Source organism: Enoplosus armatus, chromosome 4 (genome assembly GCF_043641665.1).
Source record: "Enoplosus armatus isolate fEnoArm2 chromosome 4, fEnoArm2.hap1, whole genome shotgun sequence".
In the NCBI taxonomy this organism is placed as follows: Eukaryota; Metazoa; Chordata; class Actinopteri; order Centrarchiformes; family Enoplosidae; genus Enoplosus; species Enoplosus armatus.
This window is the reverse complement of record NC_092183.1, coordinates 12447837-12465974: the sequence shown is the minus strand read 5'-3', so window position 1 is coordinate 12465974 and position 18138 is coordinate 12447837. Positions and strand designations below refer to the sequence as shown.

The 18138-nt window shown below is 40.2% G+C and overlaps 2 protein-coding genes across 2 annotated transcripts; one reads left to right on the top strand and one right to left on the bottom strand.

Annotated features, from left to right (window-relative positions):
• The first annotated feature begins 568 nt into the window (after positions 1-568).
• Positions 569-4345, top strand: golm1 (golgi membrane protein 1). The gene is made up of 10 exons (XM_070905067.1): positions 569-697; positions 1257-1436; positions 1673-1727; positions 1858-1960; positions 2081-2204; positions 2576-2738; positions 2903-3124; positions 3297-3461; positions 3675-3773; positions 4249-4345. The coding sequence occupies exons 1-9, from the start codon at positions 569-571 to the stop codon at positions 3770-3772; spliced, it is 1239 nt and encodes a 412-aa protein (XP_070761168.1). The 3' UTR covers position 3773; positions 4249-4345.
• Positions 4346-8396: 4051 nt separating this feature from the next.
• On the bottom strand, positions 8397-17313 carry naa35 (N-alpha-acetyltransferase 35, NatC auxiliary subunit). Its single transcript, XM_070904214.1, has 23 exons — positions 17260-17313; positions 15520-15645; positions 15361-15394; positions 14862-14976; positions 14602-14676; positions 14142-14309; positions 13799-13865; positions 13608-13651; positions 13459-13509; positions 12842-12925; positions 12625-12739; positions 11986-12164; positions 11694-11753; positions 11393-11499; positions 11154-11220; positions 10860-10958; positions 10518-10696; positions 10284-10420; positions 10080-10147; positions 9848-9988; positions 9535-9657; positions 9116-9196; positions 8397-8908 (listed from the first exon to the last, which is right to left on the bottom strand). The coding sequence occupies exons 2-23, from the start codon at positions 15638-15640 to the stop codon at positions 8849-8851; spliced, it is 2175 nt and encodes a 724-aa protein (XP_070760315.1). The 5' UTR covers positions 15641-15645; positions 17260-17313; the 3' UTR covers positions 8397-8848.
• Between the last annotated feature and the right edge of the window lie 825 nt (positions 17314-18138).

The following is an 18138-nucleotide window of genomic DNA, read 5'->3' as shown; positions in this document are numbered from 1 at the left end:
TAATGATAAATCTGCATGTAGTAATTTACGAAATAGTTTACAGATTCTATCATTTTAAACACCTGGGTCTTGCCTGGATCAATTGCATGATGGGAGGACTCCCAAGCATGGAAAGGCAGGGTTGGGCATATTAGTGACATGGACTGTTTACATTGCCACCACCAGACAATATGACACTGCTCCACAGTGTTGAGTATTAGGCAATACAGTGTACACTTGAGTGTCATAAATGTTCTTTAAGATCAGATTTCAGACAACATTTCACGTACTAATTTTTTGGACAGAAGCTTAGAAGCAGAAGCAGTTAACTGCTACTTGCAAGCCTGACAGTGAGTTTTTTCATGTCTGTTATCAACCTGCAAGACCAAAGCACTTGTAGACTCAGGTAGCCATGTTATCAGCAACAGTTAGCCTCATGTCTGCTCACCAATTCAATTTCAAGTAGTAGATGTAATTCAGGGCCCACACACACAAAAAAAGACTTGTTTAAAACATGTAATTATAAAATGAATAGAAAGTGTGCTGACCCTGGCTGTGGTTTATGTGTGTGTACAGTTTGTAGACAGCAATGGGTGGGCTGGGAAATGGGCGTCGTGGAGGAAGATCACCCCCTCTAATGATTGCCGCTCTAGTCGCCTGTATCCTGGTTCTGGGCTTTAACTACTGGGTGTCCAGCTCCCGCAACCTGGAGCTACAGGTAAGTTAATCTATATATATATATATATATATATATATGTGTGTGTGTGTGTGTGTGTGTGTGTGTGTGTGTGTGCGTGTTTCTGCATTTGTTATTATTACATGATTTTGTACACCAAGGCATGATTAGAAGTTAGGTAAACCTCATCAGTTCCTCATTTGGTCTTTTCAGAGTTTTGGTTGTGGGAAGGTCTTTTTGTGCACTATGCAATTTCCTTTTACAACTTTCAAAACATATCCTTTAATGCAAGTCACTGTAAGCAATGAACTTGTGTTTTCATCTGTGCCATTGGTGCTTATCTTTTTTTTTTTTTACTGTCTTGGGTTTAATTGACAATTACGACGAAACTCCCAAAACACAGCAAGTGTGCCTCTATATTTTGTCATTATTATTGTTTCTGTCAATACCTAGTGTTTTCACTGCACAGTCAGATTGTTGTTATCGTTACCTGTTTCCTCTTCTGTATGAATAGTATGAGTTTGAGCACCCATTAATGAGCTAAAATAAGTAGTAAATAACCTGAGCTGACCCTAACCTTTGTCTTGTGTGTGTGATACAGACGAAGCTGTATGAGTTGGAAGGCCAGGTGCGACGTGGAGCAGCGGAGCGAGGAGTAGCAGAGATGAAGAAGAATGAGTTCCAGGAGGAGATCCAGAGACAGAAGGAGCAGATCAGCCACATAGAAAGCCTCTACAAGAGACAGCTGGAAGGATCCCAGAACACCTGCAGCCAAGAGAAGGTGCATACAAACACCACTGGGACTTAAAATGGTGACAAAATGCAATGGGGACAAAGTACCTGTGTAAACTGTTGTCTATAAACTATAAGAATTTGGGGGTAATGAAAATTCTTCTTTGACTTCCTCACTGTTGTGGTTCCCACTAAAGAAATATTATTTTATTTTTATTATTAAAAACGGACGCAAACTGTAAAGCAACTGTGAATATTGATAGTTGTTCTGTTTTTTGCTTCAAGGGCACACTGCAGCAGAACATTTCTTCCAGTACCAAAACCCTACAGGAACTCAAAGGTAGCTGTTAAAATTGAACCTCTATTTCTCCAAAAGTGCGTTGTGTTTACAGCCAACAGAGCTCTGTAGAAAAATAAGATAATTCAGTTCTGATGTGGCTCTTAATGTCTTGTGTGTGCCTCTACTGTAGGTCAGTTGAATCAGCTAAATGATGACCTGGGGAAGCTTCAGAAGGAGCTGCAGAGTTGCCAGGGCAACATCAAAACCCTTAACAACAAACTCACCTATGACATGTAAGGAAAAGATAGCAATAAGCTTCAGGTATATCACATGCATATGGACTGCCAATATATTTCCGCCATTCCTGGTCAACATGTATGTGTGTGTCTGTGTGTGTTTGTACACATGTGTAGGACCCAATGTCACTCCCAGGTCTTGTCCCAGAAGGAGTTGTGTGATGAGAGAGTGGCCGCTGCTAAACTTGAGGTTCAGAAGAAAATGGAGAAGCTCGTCCCTCCTCCAGGTGGCTCCTCACAGGTAAGTTGGCTTTCCTGTTTGACAGTGAACCATGTGAAAGGGTGTAAGCCATGTTTACTCGAGGGACATCCAGAGTCTTCCCACAGGATCAGGATCAAGGCAGATCCCAGGTAGAACCCATTGCTCTCTGGACACACCAGTTGTCTAAGCGCTCTCCATTGTGCTGTTAAAACCCTCAAACTGTTTCTCAAAGCATACGTTTGCATCTATTTTACCTGTTTATGTAGCAAAATCTAAAGGAAAGGACTGGTCTTCTTATTGTGTAGGGCCATGGTTTCCTTGTTTATGATAAATACATGTAATAGCATTGACTGGCTTTGATGTTTCTTTGATGTAAAGGAATGTGATACATTATGACGGTTACTCCTCAGCAGGCAAATGCAGTGGATGGAGCAGTAAAAGAGGACGGACCAGTCATGACTGTGGCTGACGCAGTTAAGACATCGACTGTTGTAAGCCACACACCAAGCCTCTCTCAGCCCAAAGGAAATGAACCACCTGAACTCCTGACTAATGAGATCATCGTGGACAAAGGTAAAAGACATGGATGTCCCGATGGCTCGGTCTTGAAATTTCACACTCAAAAGGATGCACTAATATTTATGAATGTGTATGTACATACTGTAAACATAATTTTGTGTTGCATTAAAACCTGCAATAACAAGTGTCCACCCTCATGTTGCCGTGTTATTTCCCAGTTCCCGAGGACCCGGTGGACTTGGCTCCAGCGAAGGGTCTCTCAGAGTCCCAGTCTGTTCCCTCCACTGCTGCAGGCAAGCAGGATGTTTTGCTACCACCAGAGGGAGCTGTCACAACAGAGGAAGGTGAGACAGAGACCAGTAAACGTTTGAAGAATAATCTGACTGTGGATAAAGAGACAGAGGTGATGGATGCTCGTGAGGAGGGCGCTGAGACAGAAGGTAAAGAACTTACGAGTGCTTGTGTTTTCGTACCAAACAACAGCTTCAGTGCTAAACACAGAAACACTGTGGTAAAGAAATATTTCTAACTAACTGTATCCAGCTGTGTTACATGGAGATCAGGGTTGTGAAATTTTTATAAAATTAAACAACAATTTGCTCATGTCTCCAGAGGCAGATCCTGGGATGGAAGGCATGCTGATTGGCGGCGTGAAGGCAGATGAGACTCCTATTGGTCAGAAACTTGAGGAGCAAGAAGAATATGATGCAGACGAGCAAGTCGTGGATGGAGTCAACATGGAGAAACAACAGCAGAGTAAGAGGGCTGAAAATATAGGTATGTGTGTCTACATAGAATGAAACTGAAGTGTTGTGTATAGAGAGAGCATGGGAGAGTGAATACATTCTCAGTCTCTTCATTTATTTAAATTCAGTTGACCATTTGAAGGCCAGAGCTAAAGTTTGAATGAGGGATAGTTAATAAATGCTCTGTGATTAAAAGGTATCTGTGTGTGTTTCATGTTAATAACCACATTGTACTTTCTGATAGACAAGGACATGGAGGAAGAGCTGGCTGACTATAATGGGGATGATGAGAACGAAGGCGAATTTGAAGCTGACAAACAAGCTGAGCTTGCTCAAATCTAAGGTATACACTTAAACACACACTGATGTCACAATGATTTGGTTTCAGGAAATAAATCTGGTTTCAGATTTCTGCTTTTTCAGTTGACTATATCATTAACTGCAAAGAAAATACCACTGGAACAATATACAGCGTGTGTTTTATAATTTATTATCTTGTAACTTTTTGAGTATCACAAACATCGATTCAGTCTGTACTTTGAATATATTTTTTAATATGCTGCCATGAAATAAACCATTGAAAAAACATTTTGCACATGTCCATCCTAAAGTCTGCAACAGCTTTTACTGACATTTGTAATGTGACGCACCTTTTTGCCTTGAACACAGTGTTTGATTGTATTTATATTTTTGAAAGTTAATGCAACATTTTTAGATTTTTTGTTAGTTTTAATGTAGGCTTGCTATAGACACTGTGGTGGTATGTTGGTAGTAAATATAAACACAGATGTGCTTGTGTTGTTGAATTTTTTTTGCAGGGCTGGAGTTGGAGAAGGAGCCCACACATCACATTAGGAAGCAGGACCCGTTATACCCCTCAGCACAACAGGTTGATGCAGCCCTCCAAACACAGTGGACACAAAACAAACAAAAGAAAGACTTGTGACATTAGGTTGGGCGGTTGATTTCATAAGCATTTACTTCCTGGAATGTCTTTTATTTGTCATCTTTATTGCATTCAGTACATTTGATCTGATTACATGTCGTTAGATATTTTGTCAGTCGGTATCAAGTTTTAGAGTACTATTTCATATGCAAATGACAGCTAAGCGTGTGCACTCACATTTTCCATTCACATGCACATCACTGTGCACATGAAGCCCTGTGGTGCTTTAATGGTGGTGACTGTGTTCACATTCCTTTCAATATGTTTAGGTGATATCAATATACTCAGTACGTCCAAGTACTTTCATGTCGCCTACTTAGTTCTTTGTGCTCTTATGAAAGGGCAAACACAACTCTCAAGACTTTCACCCTTGACACTCCGTGGCTGTAACTTTAATGCAATGTAAGTGATGATAATGTGCAGACCCTTATAGGGTTGTGAGGTGTGAAATACTGTAGTAAGTGGAAATGATCTAAGCGTTCCAGAGAGAGAACTCCTCCATCAGCACAGGCCTCTTCACTCTCACAGGTTCAACAGCTTCTTAAACAATGCCTTAAGTTACTGCTGAGCCCCCTCCATAGAAAGACTTTGGGTCAATGGCCAGGACATTTTGCTCAACAAAATGTCTGTCATTGAATGTAAATGAGGCTTTCCATAACTGCATCAAATGAAGGAAATGTGCTGATTCTTGTTAGACTTCTGAGTCCAATTGTGTCATTTTTATGCTAAACCCAGTCAAATGGGAACATGAAAACAGCCACGTCTTTAGATTCCCAAAAATGCTGTAAAAAGAAAGGTTGGTTTATACATGTCATTTAACAAACGGGAAAAGTCACCTTCTGGATTATACGCTGATGTGACTTTGTCAGGTTTTAAACTGGACATTTTGGATCAATGAGATACCATTTCTGAAGCGTCACTTTGTTGAATTGCTTTGGCATTTTAGTGCCAACAAGGCTTTTATTCTCCACTGTAGTTCAGATCACAAAGTGTCACAGAGTTGAATGTGTGCTGGGATCAGTATGACAGAAAAACAGTTTTAGATTACAATGAAGGGAATAGTTTGTAATGCCTGGATAATAATTGTAGATCAACAATCTCATTTTATTTTGACGCATGCCTTATCAATTCTGTGTACACCAGTTTTTGTCCCAACGGTCAGTTGCCTCTGACACAGTGAAGGTCGGATGTTGAGCCGTGGTACATCATAACTGATTTTGGACTTTGTGAAATCACTTTGTGGATACTGCCTCTGGTCTGCTGAATTGAATGGACTGTATATTTTGTGGAGAGATTTTTGAGAATTGCTTTAACATTATGAAGGACATTTCCTTGAAGCAGGAACAGCGTGTTTAGGGCTCATGCAATCCAGTAGATGTGAACTACTTGGTAGCTGTGCTAAAATGTATTTGTCCATTCAACTTAAAGCTGCACTAAACTGGAAATTGTGTGGGTGATTATTAAATAATATTAGACATCAGAAATAACACAAAGTTAGTTCAATTTTGTGGTGGGATCTTTTGTTGCCTTGTGTTTTATACAGGACAGATGATTTATTTCATTTTCCAGGTCTGCTTCATTTGTAAGTGGTGACTTTGACTACCCATATTTACTCAGTTGTAGTTGTAATTGCCATAATTTCAGAAATGCTTTGACTTGATCAACGGTCCATTCCAAGAATCCTGAGTCATGTAGTGGAAAGTTATCTTCCTAGAGTTTCATGATTTGGTTATCTGAAATCTGTCTTTAATCTCCTACTGTGATTAGTGTAGTAGGTGGTTAAAATACATTGGGTGTGTTATACTGTATATACAGGTCAGAGAGAACTGACATTTGATCACTGAAAAGTCCCTTGTCCATTTTATTTCCAACGTCTTCAGCTAAGGTTGAAGCTGCTCAGCCGCTCCTCTTTCTCAACATGTCTCTACAGAGGTGAAATACACAAGACTTGTAGAGTTTCCCTTTTGATGTAAAAGTTCAGCCATGTAAAAAAATGGTTTTGGCTTAATAATGCCTTACATTAGCTTCAAAGATGCATATATAGAATATATGGAACATCGAAGCACACAGAGAATAATGGGTGAAACGCTTGATCTCTTATTAGCCTCATAATTACAAAAACATCATCCTAACACTGTACAGTCATGCTTATTTTGAGTGAAGTATTCAAAACAAATTACATTTTTTACACCTTTAGCTTCCCACCAAAAGGTAAAATATCATGGCATTGTACACTCTTTTGTATGTTTCCTTTTATAATTTACAAAATGCTTGAACATGTGTTTGTTATATTGGACCCGATGACGAGTCTGTAAAGTATTGGGAACAACATTTCAGTTCAAGTCCTTCATCAGGTAACTTTCTTTTGAGGACCACAAATAAGAAATAGGATTTCAATTTCAGTGAGAGTTGATATTATCAGCTCAAATGTCAGAGATAATTTCACAGCATCGATTTTGTTAAATTATTTTTTTGTTATTATTTTGTTTTGGTTATCGTGTTTCAAAGTAACCATACAAACGCAGAAGAAGAGTGCTGATGACAGATTCATTGTCTGCCTTTTTGTCGATCTTGCAGGGGAAATATTGTTCCTGAGATTTTTTTTCCCATTATGTGTTTTTATTTTCAAAGTTGCTGTTATTTGTTGTCGGTTTTGTTGTCTGACACTGCAAAGCTTGGACAATCATAGCTTTGTTTTGTCAGAAAGCTCTGTCTGCCTATTTGTGTAAAAAGTCCCATTTTCTGAGCTAGAAGTCTGCGTACCTGGAAATTTTAATGAAAATGAAATGATTTTTATAAATTGGATTCACTTTTTTGTTGATTTCATGTGTTTGAATTTGTATTTTATTCTGAACTGCTGAACAAATTTGTGAAAGGTTTAAATAATCATAGACTTTATTGATGATAGAGAATAAAGAATGTTTTTATTACCACTATGAAGACTTGTGGGAATTATTGTTTGGTGTAACCATTAAAACGGGTAAATTACGCGCATGGTCCTACCAGTGATTAGTACAGTTAAGTACATTTGTCAGGTGCTGCAATAGGGGCCCTTGAGATGAGGATTGTTGCGAGTAAGTCCTGTGACAAGGCGGCAGTACCACGTCCAGACAGTCTGTCCAGAGTGTTTGTGTGTGTTGGGGGTTCCTGTGGAGGCTCTCTGATCAACACCTGCTGGGTCATCACTGCTTCTCACTGTGCAGAACAGTAAGAAACATCTCGCATCCCACATAATGAGGTTTTGATGTGATTCAAATTGATTCGCTTTGGCATCGATATTGTAAAATAGTGACCAGAAATTTGCACGAGATATGTTATAGTAGGTATAGCATAGATTGGTTAAAACACATTTGCAATAGGAAAAAATGACCTTGGTAGATTTGCACAATAAACTACAAGTTAATGTGTCTACTGTCCATAGAGGCTTTGGTACCATTAGGTTGCATCAGAAAATTCAATCAAAAACAGGCTTGTGAAAGTGAAGCTTGGCTCAAATGATGATATGTCACAGCATGGTTCTTTCTTGAAAGGATCATCCAAAATGAGCAAGACATTAAAACTGACCAACAGTTTACCTTCAAAGACGAGGACGAGCATTCCCATGGCACCATGCTCAAAGGATGGTTGTGGATGTGTGCCTTTAAATCTGGTGTGGAGGCTTGCTTTCAAAGCAAACTATTTTATTTATTGATTTTTCTAACCTATTTTCTTCATATGTGGAAATTATCTAACTTCTCTCTTCCTGGGTGACGCAGATTCAGCTGTAGGAAGCACTGCAGATGCTGTGAGTTGTGAATTCTGGATTTCTAAAATCTTAACATTTCAGAAAATCAAATTGCCCTATTTTTTTCAAAGTAACATTTTATGTATATCAGATGAATTTCAAAGGGCCTCTGCACATGCAACTTTACTCTGCACTTAGAAGATCAGAAACATTGTGAGTGGTTCTTCTCTGCAGACTGTCACTCACATGAAACTGGTGCTGCACAAGGTATAACAAGATACTGTCGTCTCTTCAAACTCAACGTTTTTATTCAGATAAACATAAATACATAGGTTTCATACGATTGAATGATATGCACCCATTCTTATTACAGCTGTTCTTCTAAAGCCTTCACAAGACCGTTCTGGAGGCAGCTTATAAAAATTTCCATCAGCCAGTTCTTTGCGCAAACGCACCTTGACTTGTGTCTGACTCTCGCACGAACACACACACACACACACACACACTCAAACAAACAGACGTTCACAGAGGCAGATGTGGATATTGTCACTCATTTAGGTCCAGTTGTGGGTTCTCTGGTCAGGTTTCTCATTCTCGCATTCAAGTGAAAAAAAATTGGGTGTATCAAACACTCCTTTACAAACAGCTTTACAGTTAGTTAGTTAGGTGTATCACGCACATTGTTCAGACATGGACTGGATCAGGGCCATTGCACACTTGTTCACTTGATGTCACTCTGGGAGCAGAATCAGATAATCTTGACCACAGGAAAGTACTTGTGAGCTGAGAAGTCAAATTCTGGGAGCACCTGGGGATGCAGAAAAAAGGTTTTCACCATATGGAAAAGCTGTTACAAAGGACAAATTATATGCATTACTCACTTAAAAAAAACCTCTAATTTTGGGACTGGCACGGCAGAGTGGTAGCAAAACCAAAAACAGTTGCTAATTTAACACGCACATTAACGGTATCCACAAAACCAAATGATAATCCAGGGAATGTCATATTGTGTTACCTTGGTCTCCTTCTTGTGCCCTCCAGCCAGGAGCTTCATGACTACAATGTTGGGCTTGGCCACCTTCAGTATACGGTTCACCTGTTGTCAATCATTAACTGGTTATTGATAATTGAGAACATTGGAAAATGTAAAAACTACAAACAAACCACTTTGTTTAGAGTAATACAGCAGAAAAATATTGTAGAACTGAGGCTGTTGTGCTTTTGAATGATGTTTGAATGTTATGCTGTTATACTAATTGATTTAACACAGGTGCAGACAAGAAAACCTTTTCAGAAATAGATTTTGACAACAACTACATTTGTATTTAAGAATCTGGGGACTCGTAGCTCCTTTGCAAATGAAAATCTAACACCATACAACACAAAATAGGTTTCTTTTAAGAGCAGGCATTTATTTTACAATAGTTTCCTGACCTCAGGGTCTGGGCTGGGCACATTTTCTAGGATGAGCTTGGCCTGCTGGAAGTGTTTGCTGGCGGCCATGTAGAGGTCAGCGGAGCCTGGCGGAGGATTGTACTTCTTCAGATCAGACATCTCCTAGAGAGGGTGACAAGGGCAAAGTCAGAGAGAGCAACACAATTGGAGTGCAAGACAGACAAAGTGCAAAAAAGGAAATTATTCAAAAAGAAAAGATAAAAGGTTGTAATAGAAATATGATGAGGAAATTAAAGGAAGTGAAGAGTGGAGGAGGAAGGGCAAGAATAATGGGGAGAGCATGCTCCAGTACCTTGAACTGGATGTAGTGCACAGGTGGGGGGGTGACCACACTGTTGAAGGGGGCGAAGCGATGCTCGTAGCGAACCTGCTCGCTGTCCAACTCAAACTGAGGCTTACGCACCTTCCCGTCCATATCCAAAGCCACCATAGTCTGAAGAGAGAGACAGAGGCAGAGAGAGGATGGATTATACTGCAGTGTGTCAAATAGGAGAGAAGAGGGGTCATCTGAACCGATGTCCTACCTTGTACATGCCAGCACACATGTTCTGGTATGCTTGACTCATTGTAATCTCTTTGCTGAGAGGGCGAACTGCAGAGGAAAGCCAAACATTATATAATTAAGACAAGCACCTACAGGAAGATCGCACTTCCACATTTAATGAGATTTTTGTGCAGATTTTGGTTAGCATGGTGTGGTCCGCCACGGGCGCTATGTTAGATTGTACCTTTTTTCTTCTTCTTGGTCTTTTTGCTGCTGCGTCCTTTCAGCTGCTCCTCCAGAATCCGCTCCTCTGCCATCTGAGAAGAGTCGGCTCTGCTCAGAGTGGACATCAGCCATGCATACAAGAACTCTGACAGGTACCTTAGGTCAAAAACAAACACATATTCGTTTGTTCCTACCAGTTAGAGCCAGCGATGTTTGCGAACAAACAAACAAACAAACGTGTGTGTGCTCTCACCAGTAGATGTAGTAGTACTCATGCATGCTGTACAGCTCCAGTTCAAAGCCACTCAGCAGGTACTGGATCATGATCCTCAGGTTATGGTAGAGGATCCAGGTGCCGAGACAGGCTAGATGCTGTCGCTGAGGCTCAAGTTTCATCAGCAGGCTATGCAGGGCTGCATCCACCTTCTCTGCCTGCAGAGCACAAAAGAAACACTTCGTGGTCGGTTTGTAAATTATAAAATCACAGCTGCCCTCAGAGTGGGTGAAAGAAACCCTCAACAAAGAGATAAGGTCCAACCTGTTAATTAATATGTTAACTAGAATTTTCTTATCAGTATCTCTGTCTAACACTAACCTCATCCTGCAGTGTGGCAAACTCTTCAAGAATGTGACCCAGCTTGTCTCTCTGTCGAGCTCGGTTGTGTCCGTGGATCTGGATCAGACTGCAGAATGGCTGTAGGGAAAATTGACAAGACACACACACACAAATAAACACACAGCTTCGCCCCACATGCCTGTTCATGTCATGGGTTGATTATAGATTAGCTCAAACTTCTGCTGAAGTGAAAGCAGCCCATTAAGTTCCCTAAGGAGGTATGAGAATGCAGAGAGGCACAGAGAATCATTTTTAACAATACAGGTAACATACCCTGGAGCAGTGCGTAACAAAGGAGTCAATGTAGTCCTTGGCCTGGTGGTTGTTGAACAGACAACACCTGAAGAGACACACACACACAGTCACATACACACAAAATAAGCTTGAGACAGCTGATCTCGAGACACAATAAGCTCACTCACAATAAACTAACTTAAATCACTTAAAAACCTGAATAACATTAAATGATTCACATGTTAAGGGTTTAATAATTTAACCAATGGCAGACTTACTTGTAGGAGAGGACAGGTGGGCTGACAAAGTACCTCAGAGCATCTTTAATCATGTCCTGCATCAGGTGGGTCCCAAACACTTTCTTATTGTCGATCAGGAACGTTGTCTGGATTTAGGAGAACAATCCGTTTAGCTCGCTTTTAAACTGATATGTTTTGAATTAAAACATTATGTGATATCATCCAAAAGTTTTATTAATTGCTACATTTATATAAACTACAAAAGCTGTATGCAAATTTCAAGGAATCTCAGACAAAAAGCAGCGACTCTTTAGAATCAAAAAGGCAATCATGAACTCACCTGAAGCAGAGATCTGGAGAGCACACAGGGAGACTGCTCACTGAACTCACAGAAGAAGTCCTGGTAAAACCACAAACACAATATTCATATCGTTTTAATTCATATGCCTTTATCATTTATAATGTACTGGATAGCATGTCTATGTATGGGGTGATAAACCACTTAAGAATATTAAACCGAATACAGGTAACAAATCCTCTGGGGGCTGGGGAGCATGAACATTGAGATAGCAAACGCTGCTTATTTAAGTCCTGGTTGAGACTGTAAAGTAAAGATCTGGAAATGTGTTTACCAGTATGCCATGCAGGTTGGTGGTATTGATCACGTCACAGACAGTCTTGATGCGTTCTATAAGTTTGCCGAAGTAGGCCACCATGTCCTCCCTCTTAATGATCTTGGCATAGCGAGGAAAGGTAGGCGGCAGCAGTCTCTGGTTTACCAGGGGCTCAAAGCCCATCATGATGGGATGGTCTGCACCATACACAGAAACACCCCCCACAAAGGTTAACACAGGTCACATTTTGTAATTATAAAGTAATCTTCCCTAAGAGGCTGCCTTGGCTTAATGTAGTAGAGTGGAGCAAGATCCCATTTTTTAGCTCTGTGTGGAAATTTGTTGAGGTAGAGGAGGTGCATTTATTGTGCACTGTATTGTAACTGTCTAGGTTGCCATGACAACTACATAACTGAATGGCTGGAGAGCAAGAATGCGTATAATGTATGCACAATTTCATGACTTTTCTTCAATTAGTTGTCCTGACTTATTTCCAAACTGAATCCTACGTGTGTGTGTGTGTGTGTGTGTGTGTGAGTGTGTTTATATGTGTGTGGTCCTTTCGCGCTGTTGGTTTGTAAACTCATGCTCAAGCCAAACTATGTGCTTGACTCTATGGCTGAAAGGTGTGTGTATCAGAGTGTGTGTGAATGTTACCTCCTTTAGTGGTGTCATTTTGTGACTGGATGCCGTGCTGAATACTGGAGTGAATGGCTGATAAGATGTCGGCTGCCTGAGCCACGAGCTTCTGGGCCTCGCCCACCGAGCTGGTCTGATAAAAAGACACAACCATAAATAAAAACACTATATAAACAATAAGCCAAAGATGTGGTAGTCATTATCTTATTGTGTGTGTTTATTGTATGTGTATTACCTCTTTCTTCGTAAAGGTGATCAGTGCAGTCAGTAGAAGCCGTGTGAACTTAATTCTATTGAAAAGTGCCAAACACTGCTGATGCTGGAAAAATAAAGTATGAGAACATTAAACAAGCTCACGTGTACATGCAAATCTATTAATACACATACTTCCTAATTAGTCTTTGAAATTCCACATGGAGCAAGAAATCACAAAAGCTGGATTTTAGTTTTGTTTTGACCACCCAGACAAAGTCCATTTTTGGGTCTGATTTTTTCATCCTTCATTATTATTATTATTGTAATGAAACAGCTGGAAATTCCAGAGTAGAGTCTCCAAAGGTCATGTGAGTCCCACACTCTGATAGACAGTAGATGGAAAACAAATTATAGCAGGCAGAGACTGAGAAGGAGAGTTCCAGGTTCAGTTTGTGGCTGAAATGTTGGGATACTAGGCTTAATTAAAACTGAGTTGGTGCAATCTCATATGGTATTTGTGGTCCTATGTATTTAGTCAAAACCAACTAGTGTTTAGCTTCCAGGTGGTCTAAATGTTATTACAAAAACATGCCTTTAACAAAAAAACAAGTCTGCAGCAAAAACTAAACAGACGTGGAAAGGAATGGCCTGACATACCTCCAGCTCAACCTCCGGGTTTCGCTGCTCACCCTGCCGACTGCGTGTGCTCTGAGGCAGTAGGAGAGAAACCAATAAACAATTTAAAACTCTGCACTATCTCATTGATATTTCAAATGTTGTGGCTTTAACTGGCCATGAACAAATACCTTAACTTTCCTCTGTAGTTCATCCTCCACATCTTTCAGCATACCTGATAGGAAGAACGAATGAGAGAGAAAGATGACGTCAGCTACCTTTGTTCCTCTGAATCAGCAGTATTAATCTGTAATCAATTCAGTTGTCCACAGTATACGTGAGGCAGCAGACTTGATGAACCATCACAATACAGTACTTGTACCTGTCACCCGCAGGTCTGTGACATTATTGGCCATCTTGAAACCATAGGTCATGGCCTGGAAATCCTCCTACAGACAAATACGAGGACAATCATCATTCACTGAGTTATCGATTACCTGATTCACAGGGAATATAAAAGCCTAGGCAATAACTCGAATACTGCCACACACATTTGCACATGAAATAATGTCTTCCATTAATTAAAATGTTGTAGTGATGTGTATCTTCCAGCCATCTCAATGTCCCCTTTTCATATTCAAACAGTGCAGTATCACACACACACACACACACACACACACACACACACACACACACACATTGACAGACTGTAGAAAGTTGCTTACCTCCTCGAATACAGCAGCCTTGTTGACTTTCTCTCTGGCGATGTCACACACCTTCAGGATGCCCAGGGCAAAGGCTTTGAGAGCTGGCTCCTCAATCAGGTCGGGGTTATGGACATACAGACAGGTGAACACAGTCTGTGCCAGGGAGTGGCCCTCCAGCCATGTGATCTAGGAATACACACAAACATGCACACATGAATACTGGGTTTCCTGCAGTGGTGCTGATCTAAAATTCAATGGACTTCAATGACTATGTCAAAACACCTTCATGACTTTTTAATTCAGTTTTTGTTTTCGTTGTTTGTCAGAAAAAAAGAAAAAAAGAAAATAGGTTGGTATACACTTCAAATTGGCTTGCCATAGTGATAATTCAATATATAAAACAGTCAAATGCAAACTTCTAGATTCACATTATGCACAAAACCCTCACCGTTGTGCATTGTGAGTAAGTAAAACTCACCAAACAGCAGAAACATGTGTCTATGATCCCGATGAGTTCAGGAAGACTAAGATCTTTCACTTTGATGGCACCTTCCTAGAACGAACACAAGAGAGTAATACAAATGACTTAGACTTAGGTGGGTAATTGTATTGTTTATATTAAACTAGCCAATACAATCAGAGCTGTACATTCATATTTAGGAAATAAGGCTTTCTGTCTTCATTTCCAAAAATTTACTGTTTTCATTGTACGGCAGTGAGAGGACAACAGTACTGTACCTTGATAGCTTGTTCAAAGTTGAGCACTTTCCTGTTGACCTGGTTACCAATCATTCCTGCGTCCATCTTAGGATCCATCATCTCTATGGCTGACATGGCCTCAAACAGACCAAACCTGCCACCATAGCAGAGCGTTTATTGTCTGGTTTGTATGTGTATGTGTGTGTTTACAATGGTTCAACAAATCTTGGATTTTGAAGACTAATACAATGCTGTTGTTTGTGGACTCATCCAAATCTGATACAGATATCGGTAAAATTAAATTCATGTTTATGTCAAAAATTACAAGGATTTGTATTTCATTGCAATTACTCTGTCTTGTCAATGCTATGATGTCTTTCTATACAGTATTTAGACTTTCAGCACTAATCATTTTTTGTGATGGTAAGCAGGCTGACTCACGTACCATACTTAGCGGTGAGTGAAAAATGTGTTTTTGTAATTTGAGCAAACTGACCCTTTAAAGTGTGAGTTTGCAAAAACATTTTGTCCTACTCACAGTTTGTCATGAAGCAACTCTCCAAGGTTCAACTCTGCATAAATAATGGATGAGGACAAGGAAGAAGAAAAGGAGGAACACGTCAGTCCCTTTCATGACTGCACACATCAATTCACACACACACACACACACACACACACACACTAGCAGAGCCTGTACCTTTGCATGCGCCCTTAAACTCGTGTGTAATATCAACCCAGTTGGCATTGTTCTTCATCTTTTCTGGGATGCCCAGCCCCCAGCCAGCATCATCATCCTCAACTGCCGACTTCATCACCATGGTGACTACAAAAGAGAACCAGGGCAAAGTGTTCAGAATATTACAAAGTATCAGCTATTAGAAACATTTTTTAATTTGCAGAAAATGTCAACATATTTTGTGACAGTGTGGGAATCATGGGCCTGACTGCAAAACATTCATTTAGGGTAATTCACTGTTCACACACTTTAAGAAGACCTCTCTCTTATCAGACATTACCATAACAGGAACTGCACAGGTGTAACTAAGAACATTAATGATGACTCTGATCAGTTTGGGTGTGACAGTGACAATAGCTTGTTAATTCATTGTTATCAATTAAACCTGTATTTTAGAAGTCAAACTGTCCACAGTAAGAAAAGAGACAAAACATCTTTGCACTATGATAGAAGTGCAAACCCAGCATTATATGATTGGTTACCGGTCAACATGACTTGAGTCAATGATACAGTCATTTACTACATTCCTTCACCTTCTCCACTTGACTTGAAGGTTAGCTGACAAACACTCTGCTGGTTGATCAAGCTTTAAACATGCAGTGCGACCAGCATGGTCAGGTCACAGGTATGAGATATATATCCTTTGTACACTGAGCAGATGTTGTAATAGTCAAATGTGGTCCAGTGTACCATTTTCAAGGATCAGTCATAAATATAGCTCCTTGCTTCCCAGAATTAAACTCTTATATTACCCTTTTTCCATGAGATCTAAACACTATGCAAAACCATTACATATTATATCCAACAGGCAATGTGAGATAAACAAACTTAAATGGATACAATTTCCTACAGGGAGCTGCTGTATGTTCTTAGAAACTTTTACACAATAATGTTTATACTTGACCTCCAGTCCTGGAAAGCTGGACAGGCGGTTTATTATGATCTAGGGCGACAGTAGAGGATTAACATCAGCCTCTGTGAACTGACTTTAGAAGCTTAAGTTAGAGCCTAAAAAGGTGCAAATTGCACGCCTGAGTGCACTGAAAAGTCTCAAGCCTTTTAAACCAAGAACATGTCAGTACTGTGAGGCTAAGGGGGAGAGAAAAAAATCACCAAATTCTGTAGGTATATTTACATATTAATGTTTATAGCACATCTATCAGATGTGAGTATACAACTGCAGCCAGTGGTATGTGTGTGTGATATGGACACACAGAAGTCGATTTTACCTGATCACATGCAGGTAAAATGATTACAAGTTAAAGAAGATATTGATGTATTTACTTCAGTCTGTCATTGGGTGTCATCTCATAGAGAGAAAAATAACTTAGCTAACAGTTACATGTCAAACAAATACACGAGAGGCTATTTGGCACTATCAACGTAAGTGTAACTAATGAATTAACCTAAACTTGTACAAAAACCACGAACGTTACAAAACCACTAAGAGCAGGGTGCAGTTCGGGCTACTAATGTAGGTAATTAAAGGCTTGACATGCATGAGACATGTTAGCTAGCTATCAACAACGTCAATGTAGCTTGTAATACCGTGTGCTAACAAGCTATTATTGCCAACAGTGATGTTTACTGTTAACAAAGCCTGAATAACGTCATTTTAACAGGTTACCCAGTTTGATCAGGTATACAAAACACGAATACTGCTATCAGAAAGCCATATTTTCGTTGTAAATTAGCACGTACCTTAGTATTTTGTATTAACCATGTAGCTAATAAAGAGCTCTTCAGAGACTGTAATGATTGGCGCATAATTTGAACGTCATAGGCTATTGTCAACCTGGGAAATGTAGTCATTATGTATCATTATAGAGCCCATGTCCCCAATGAACAGTTTATAGCTTAAAATCTGGCCACTGAAGGTGTCAGTCTATATTACTGTTGTATTTTGGTGAAGTTTATGATGCACTTAGCTCATTCACGAGCTTTCCATCCTCGTCCTAACTGCGCCTAAGACCACACAGAGAAACATACTCTCGCGTTGTTCACCGACAGCCCCCTGACAGTTGGGGCTGTTCTCATCACAACATCATCAGGGCGTTTCAGGCAACGCTCATTCACTCAGCAGCAGTCCCTCTTATCTTGGAATTGGTCCTCCCTGAATGGGACAACAGTTCCTTTCCGTACAGGTTCGTAAAATCCTCGTTCTTGTTAGTATTATACAGGCATATTGCTTCAGCTAACATCGCCTGTGTGCTCTTTATTTAGGATTATTTCTTAGCATATTCCTCCGTTAGCTAGCCCGCTGTCGCAGACAGGCGGTCGTTAATGAGTGACTAGTCCAGCAGGTGCAGCGGCCACCAGCCTCAGCTAGGTTATCTAACGTAGCATCTTGTAAAACAGCCATGACTAGCTGTTTGCTTACAATAGCCTAATAACAGTGACTAACCACAAATTATCTGTGGGCTGGCGACGGTCGCTCACCATGTTTTCTAAATGGATTTTGGATTCTGCAGCCCTACGGGGTTATTGTAGCCAGGCCACCATCTGTCCCATGTAAGCTGGCCTCCACAACATGTCAGTTTTACAATTGCTTTGGAGAAAGCTTCAGATAGATTATCCCTA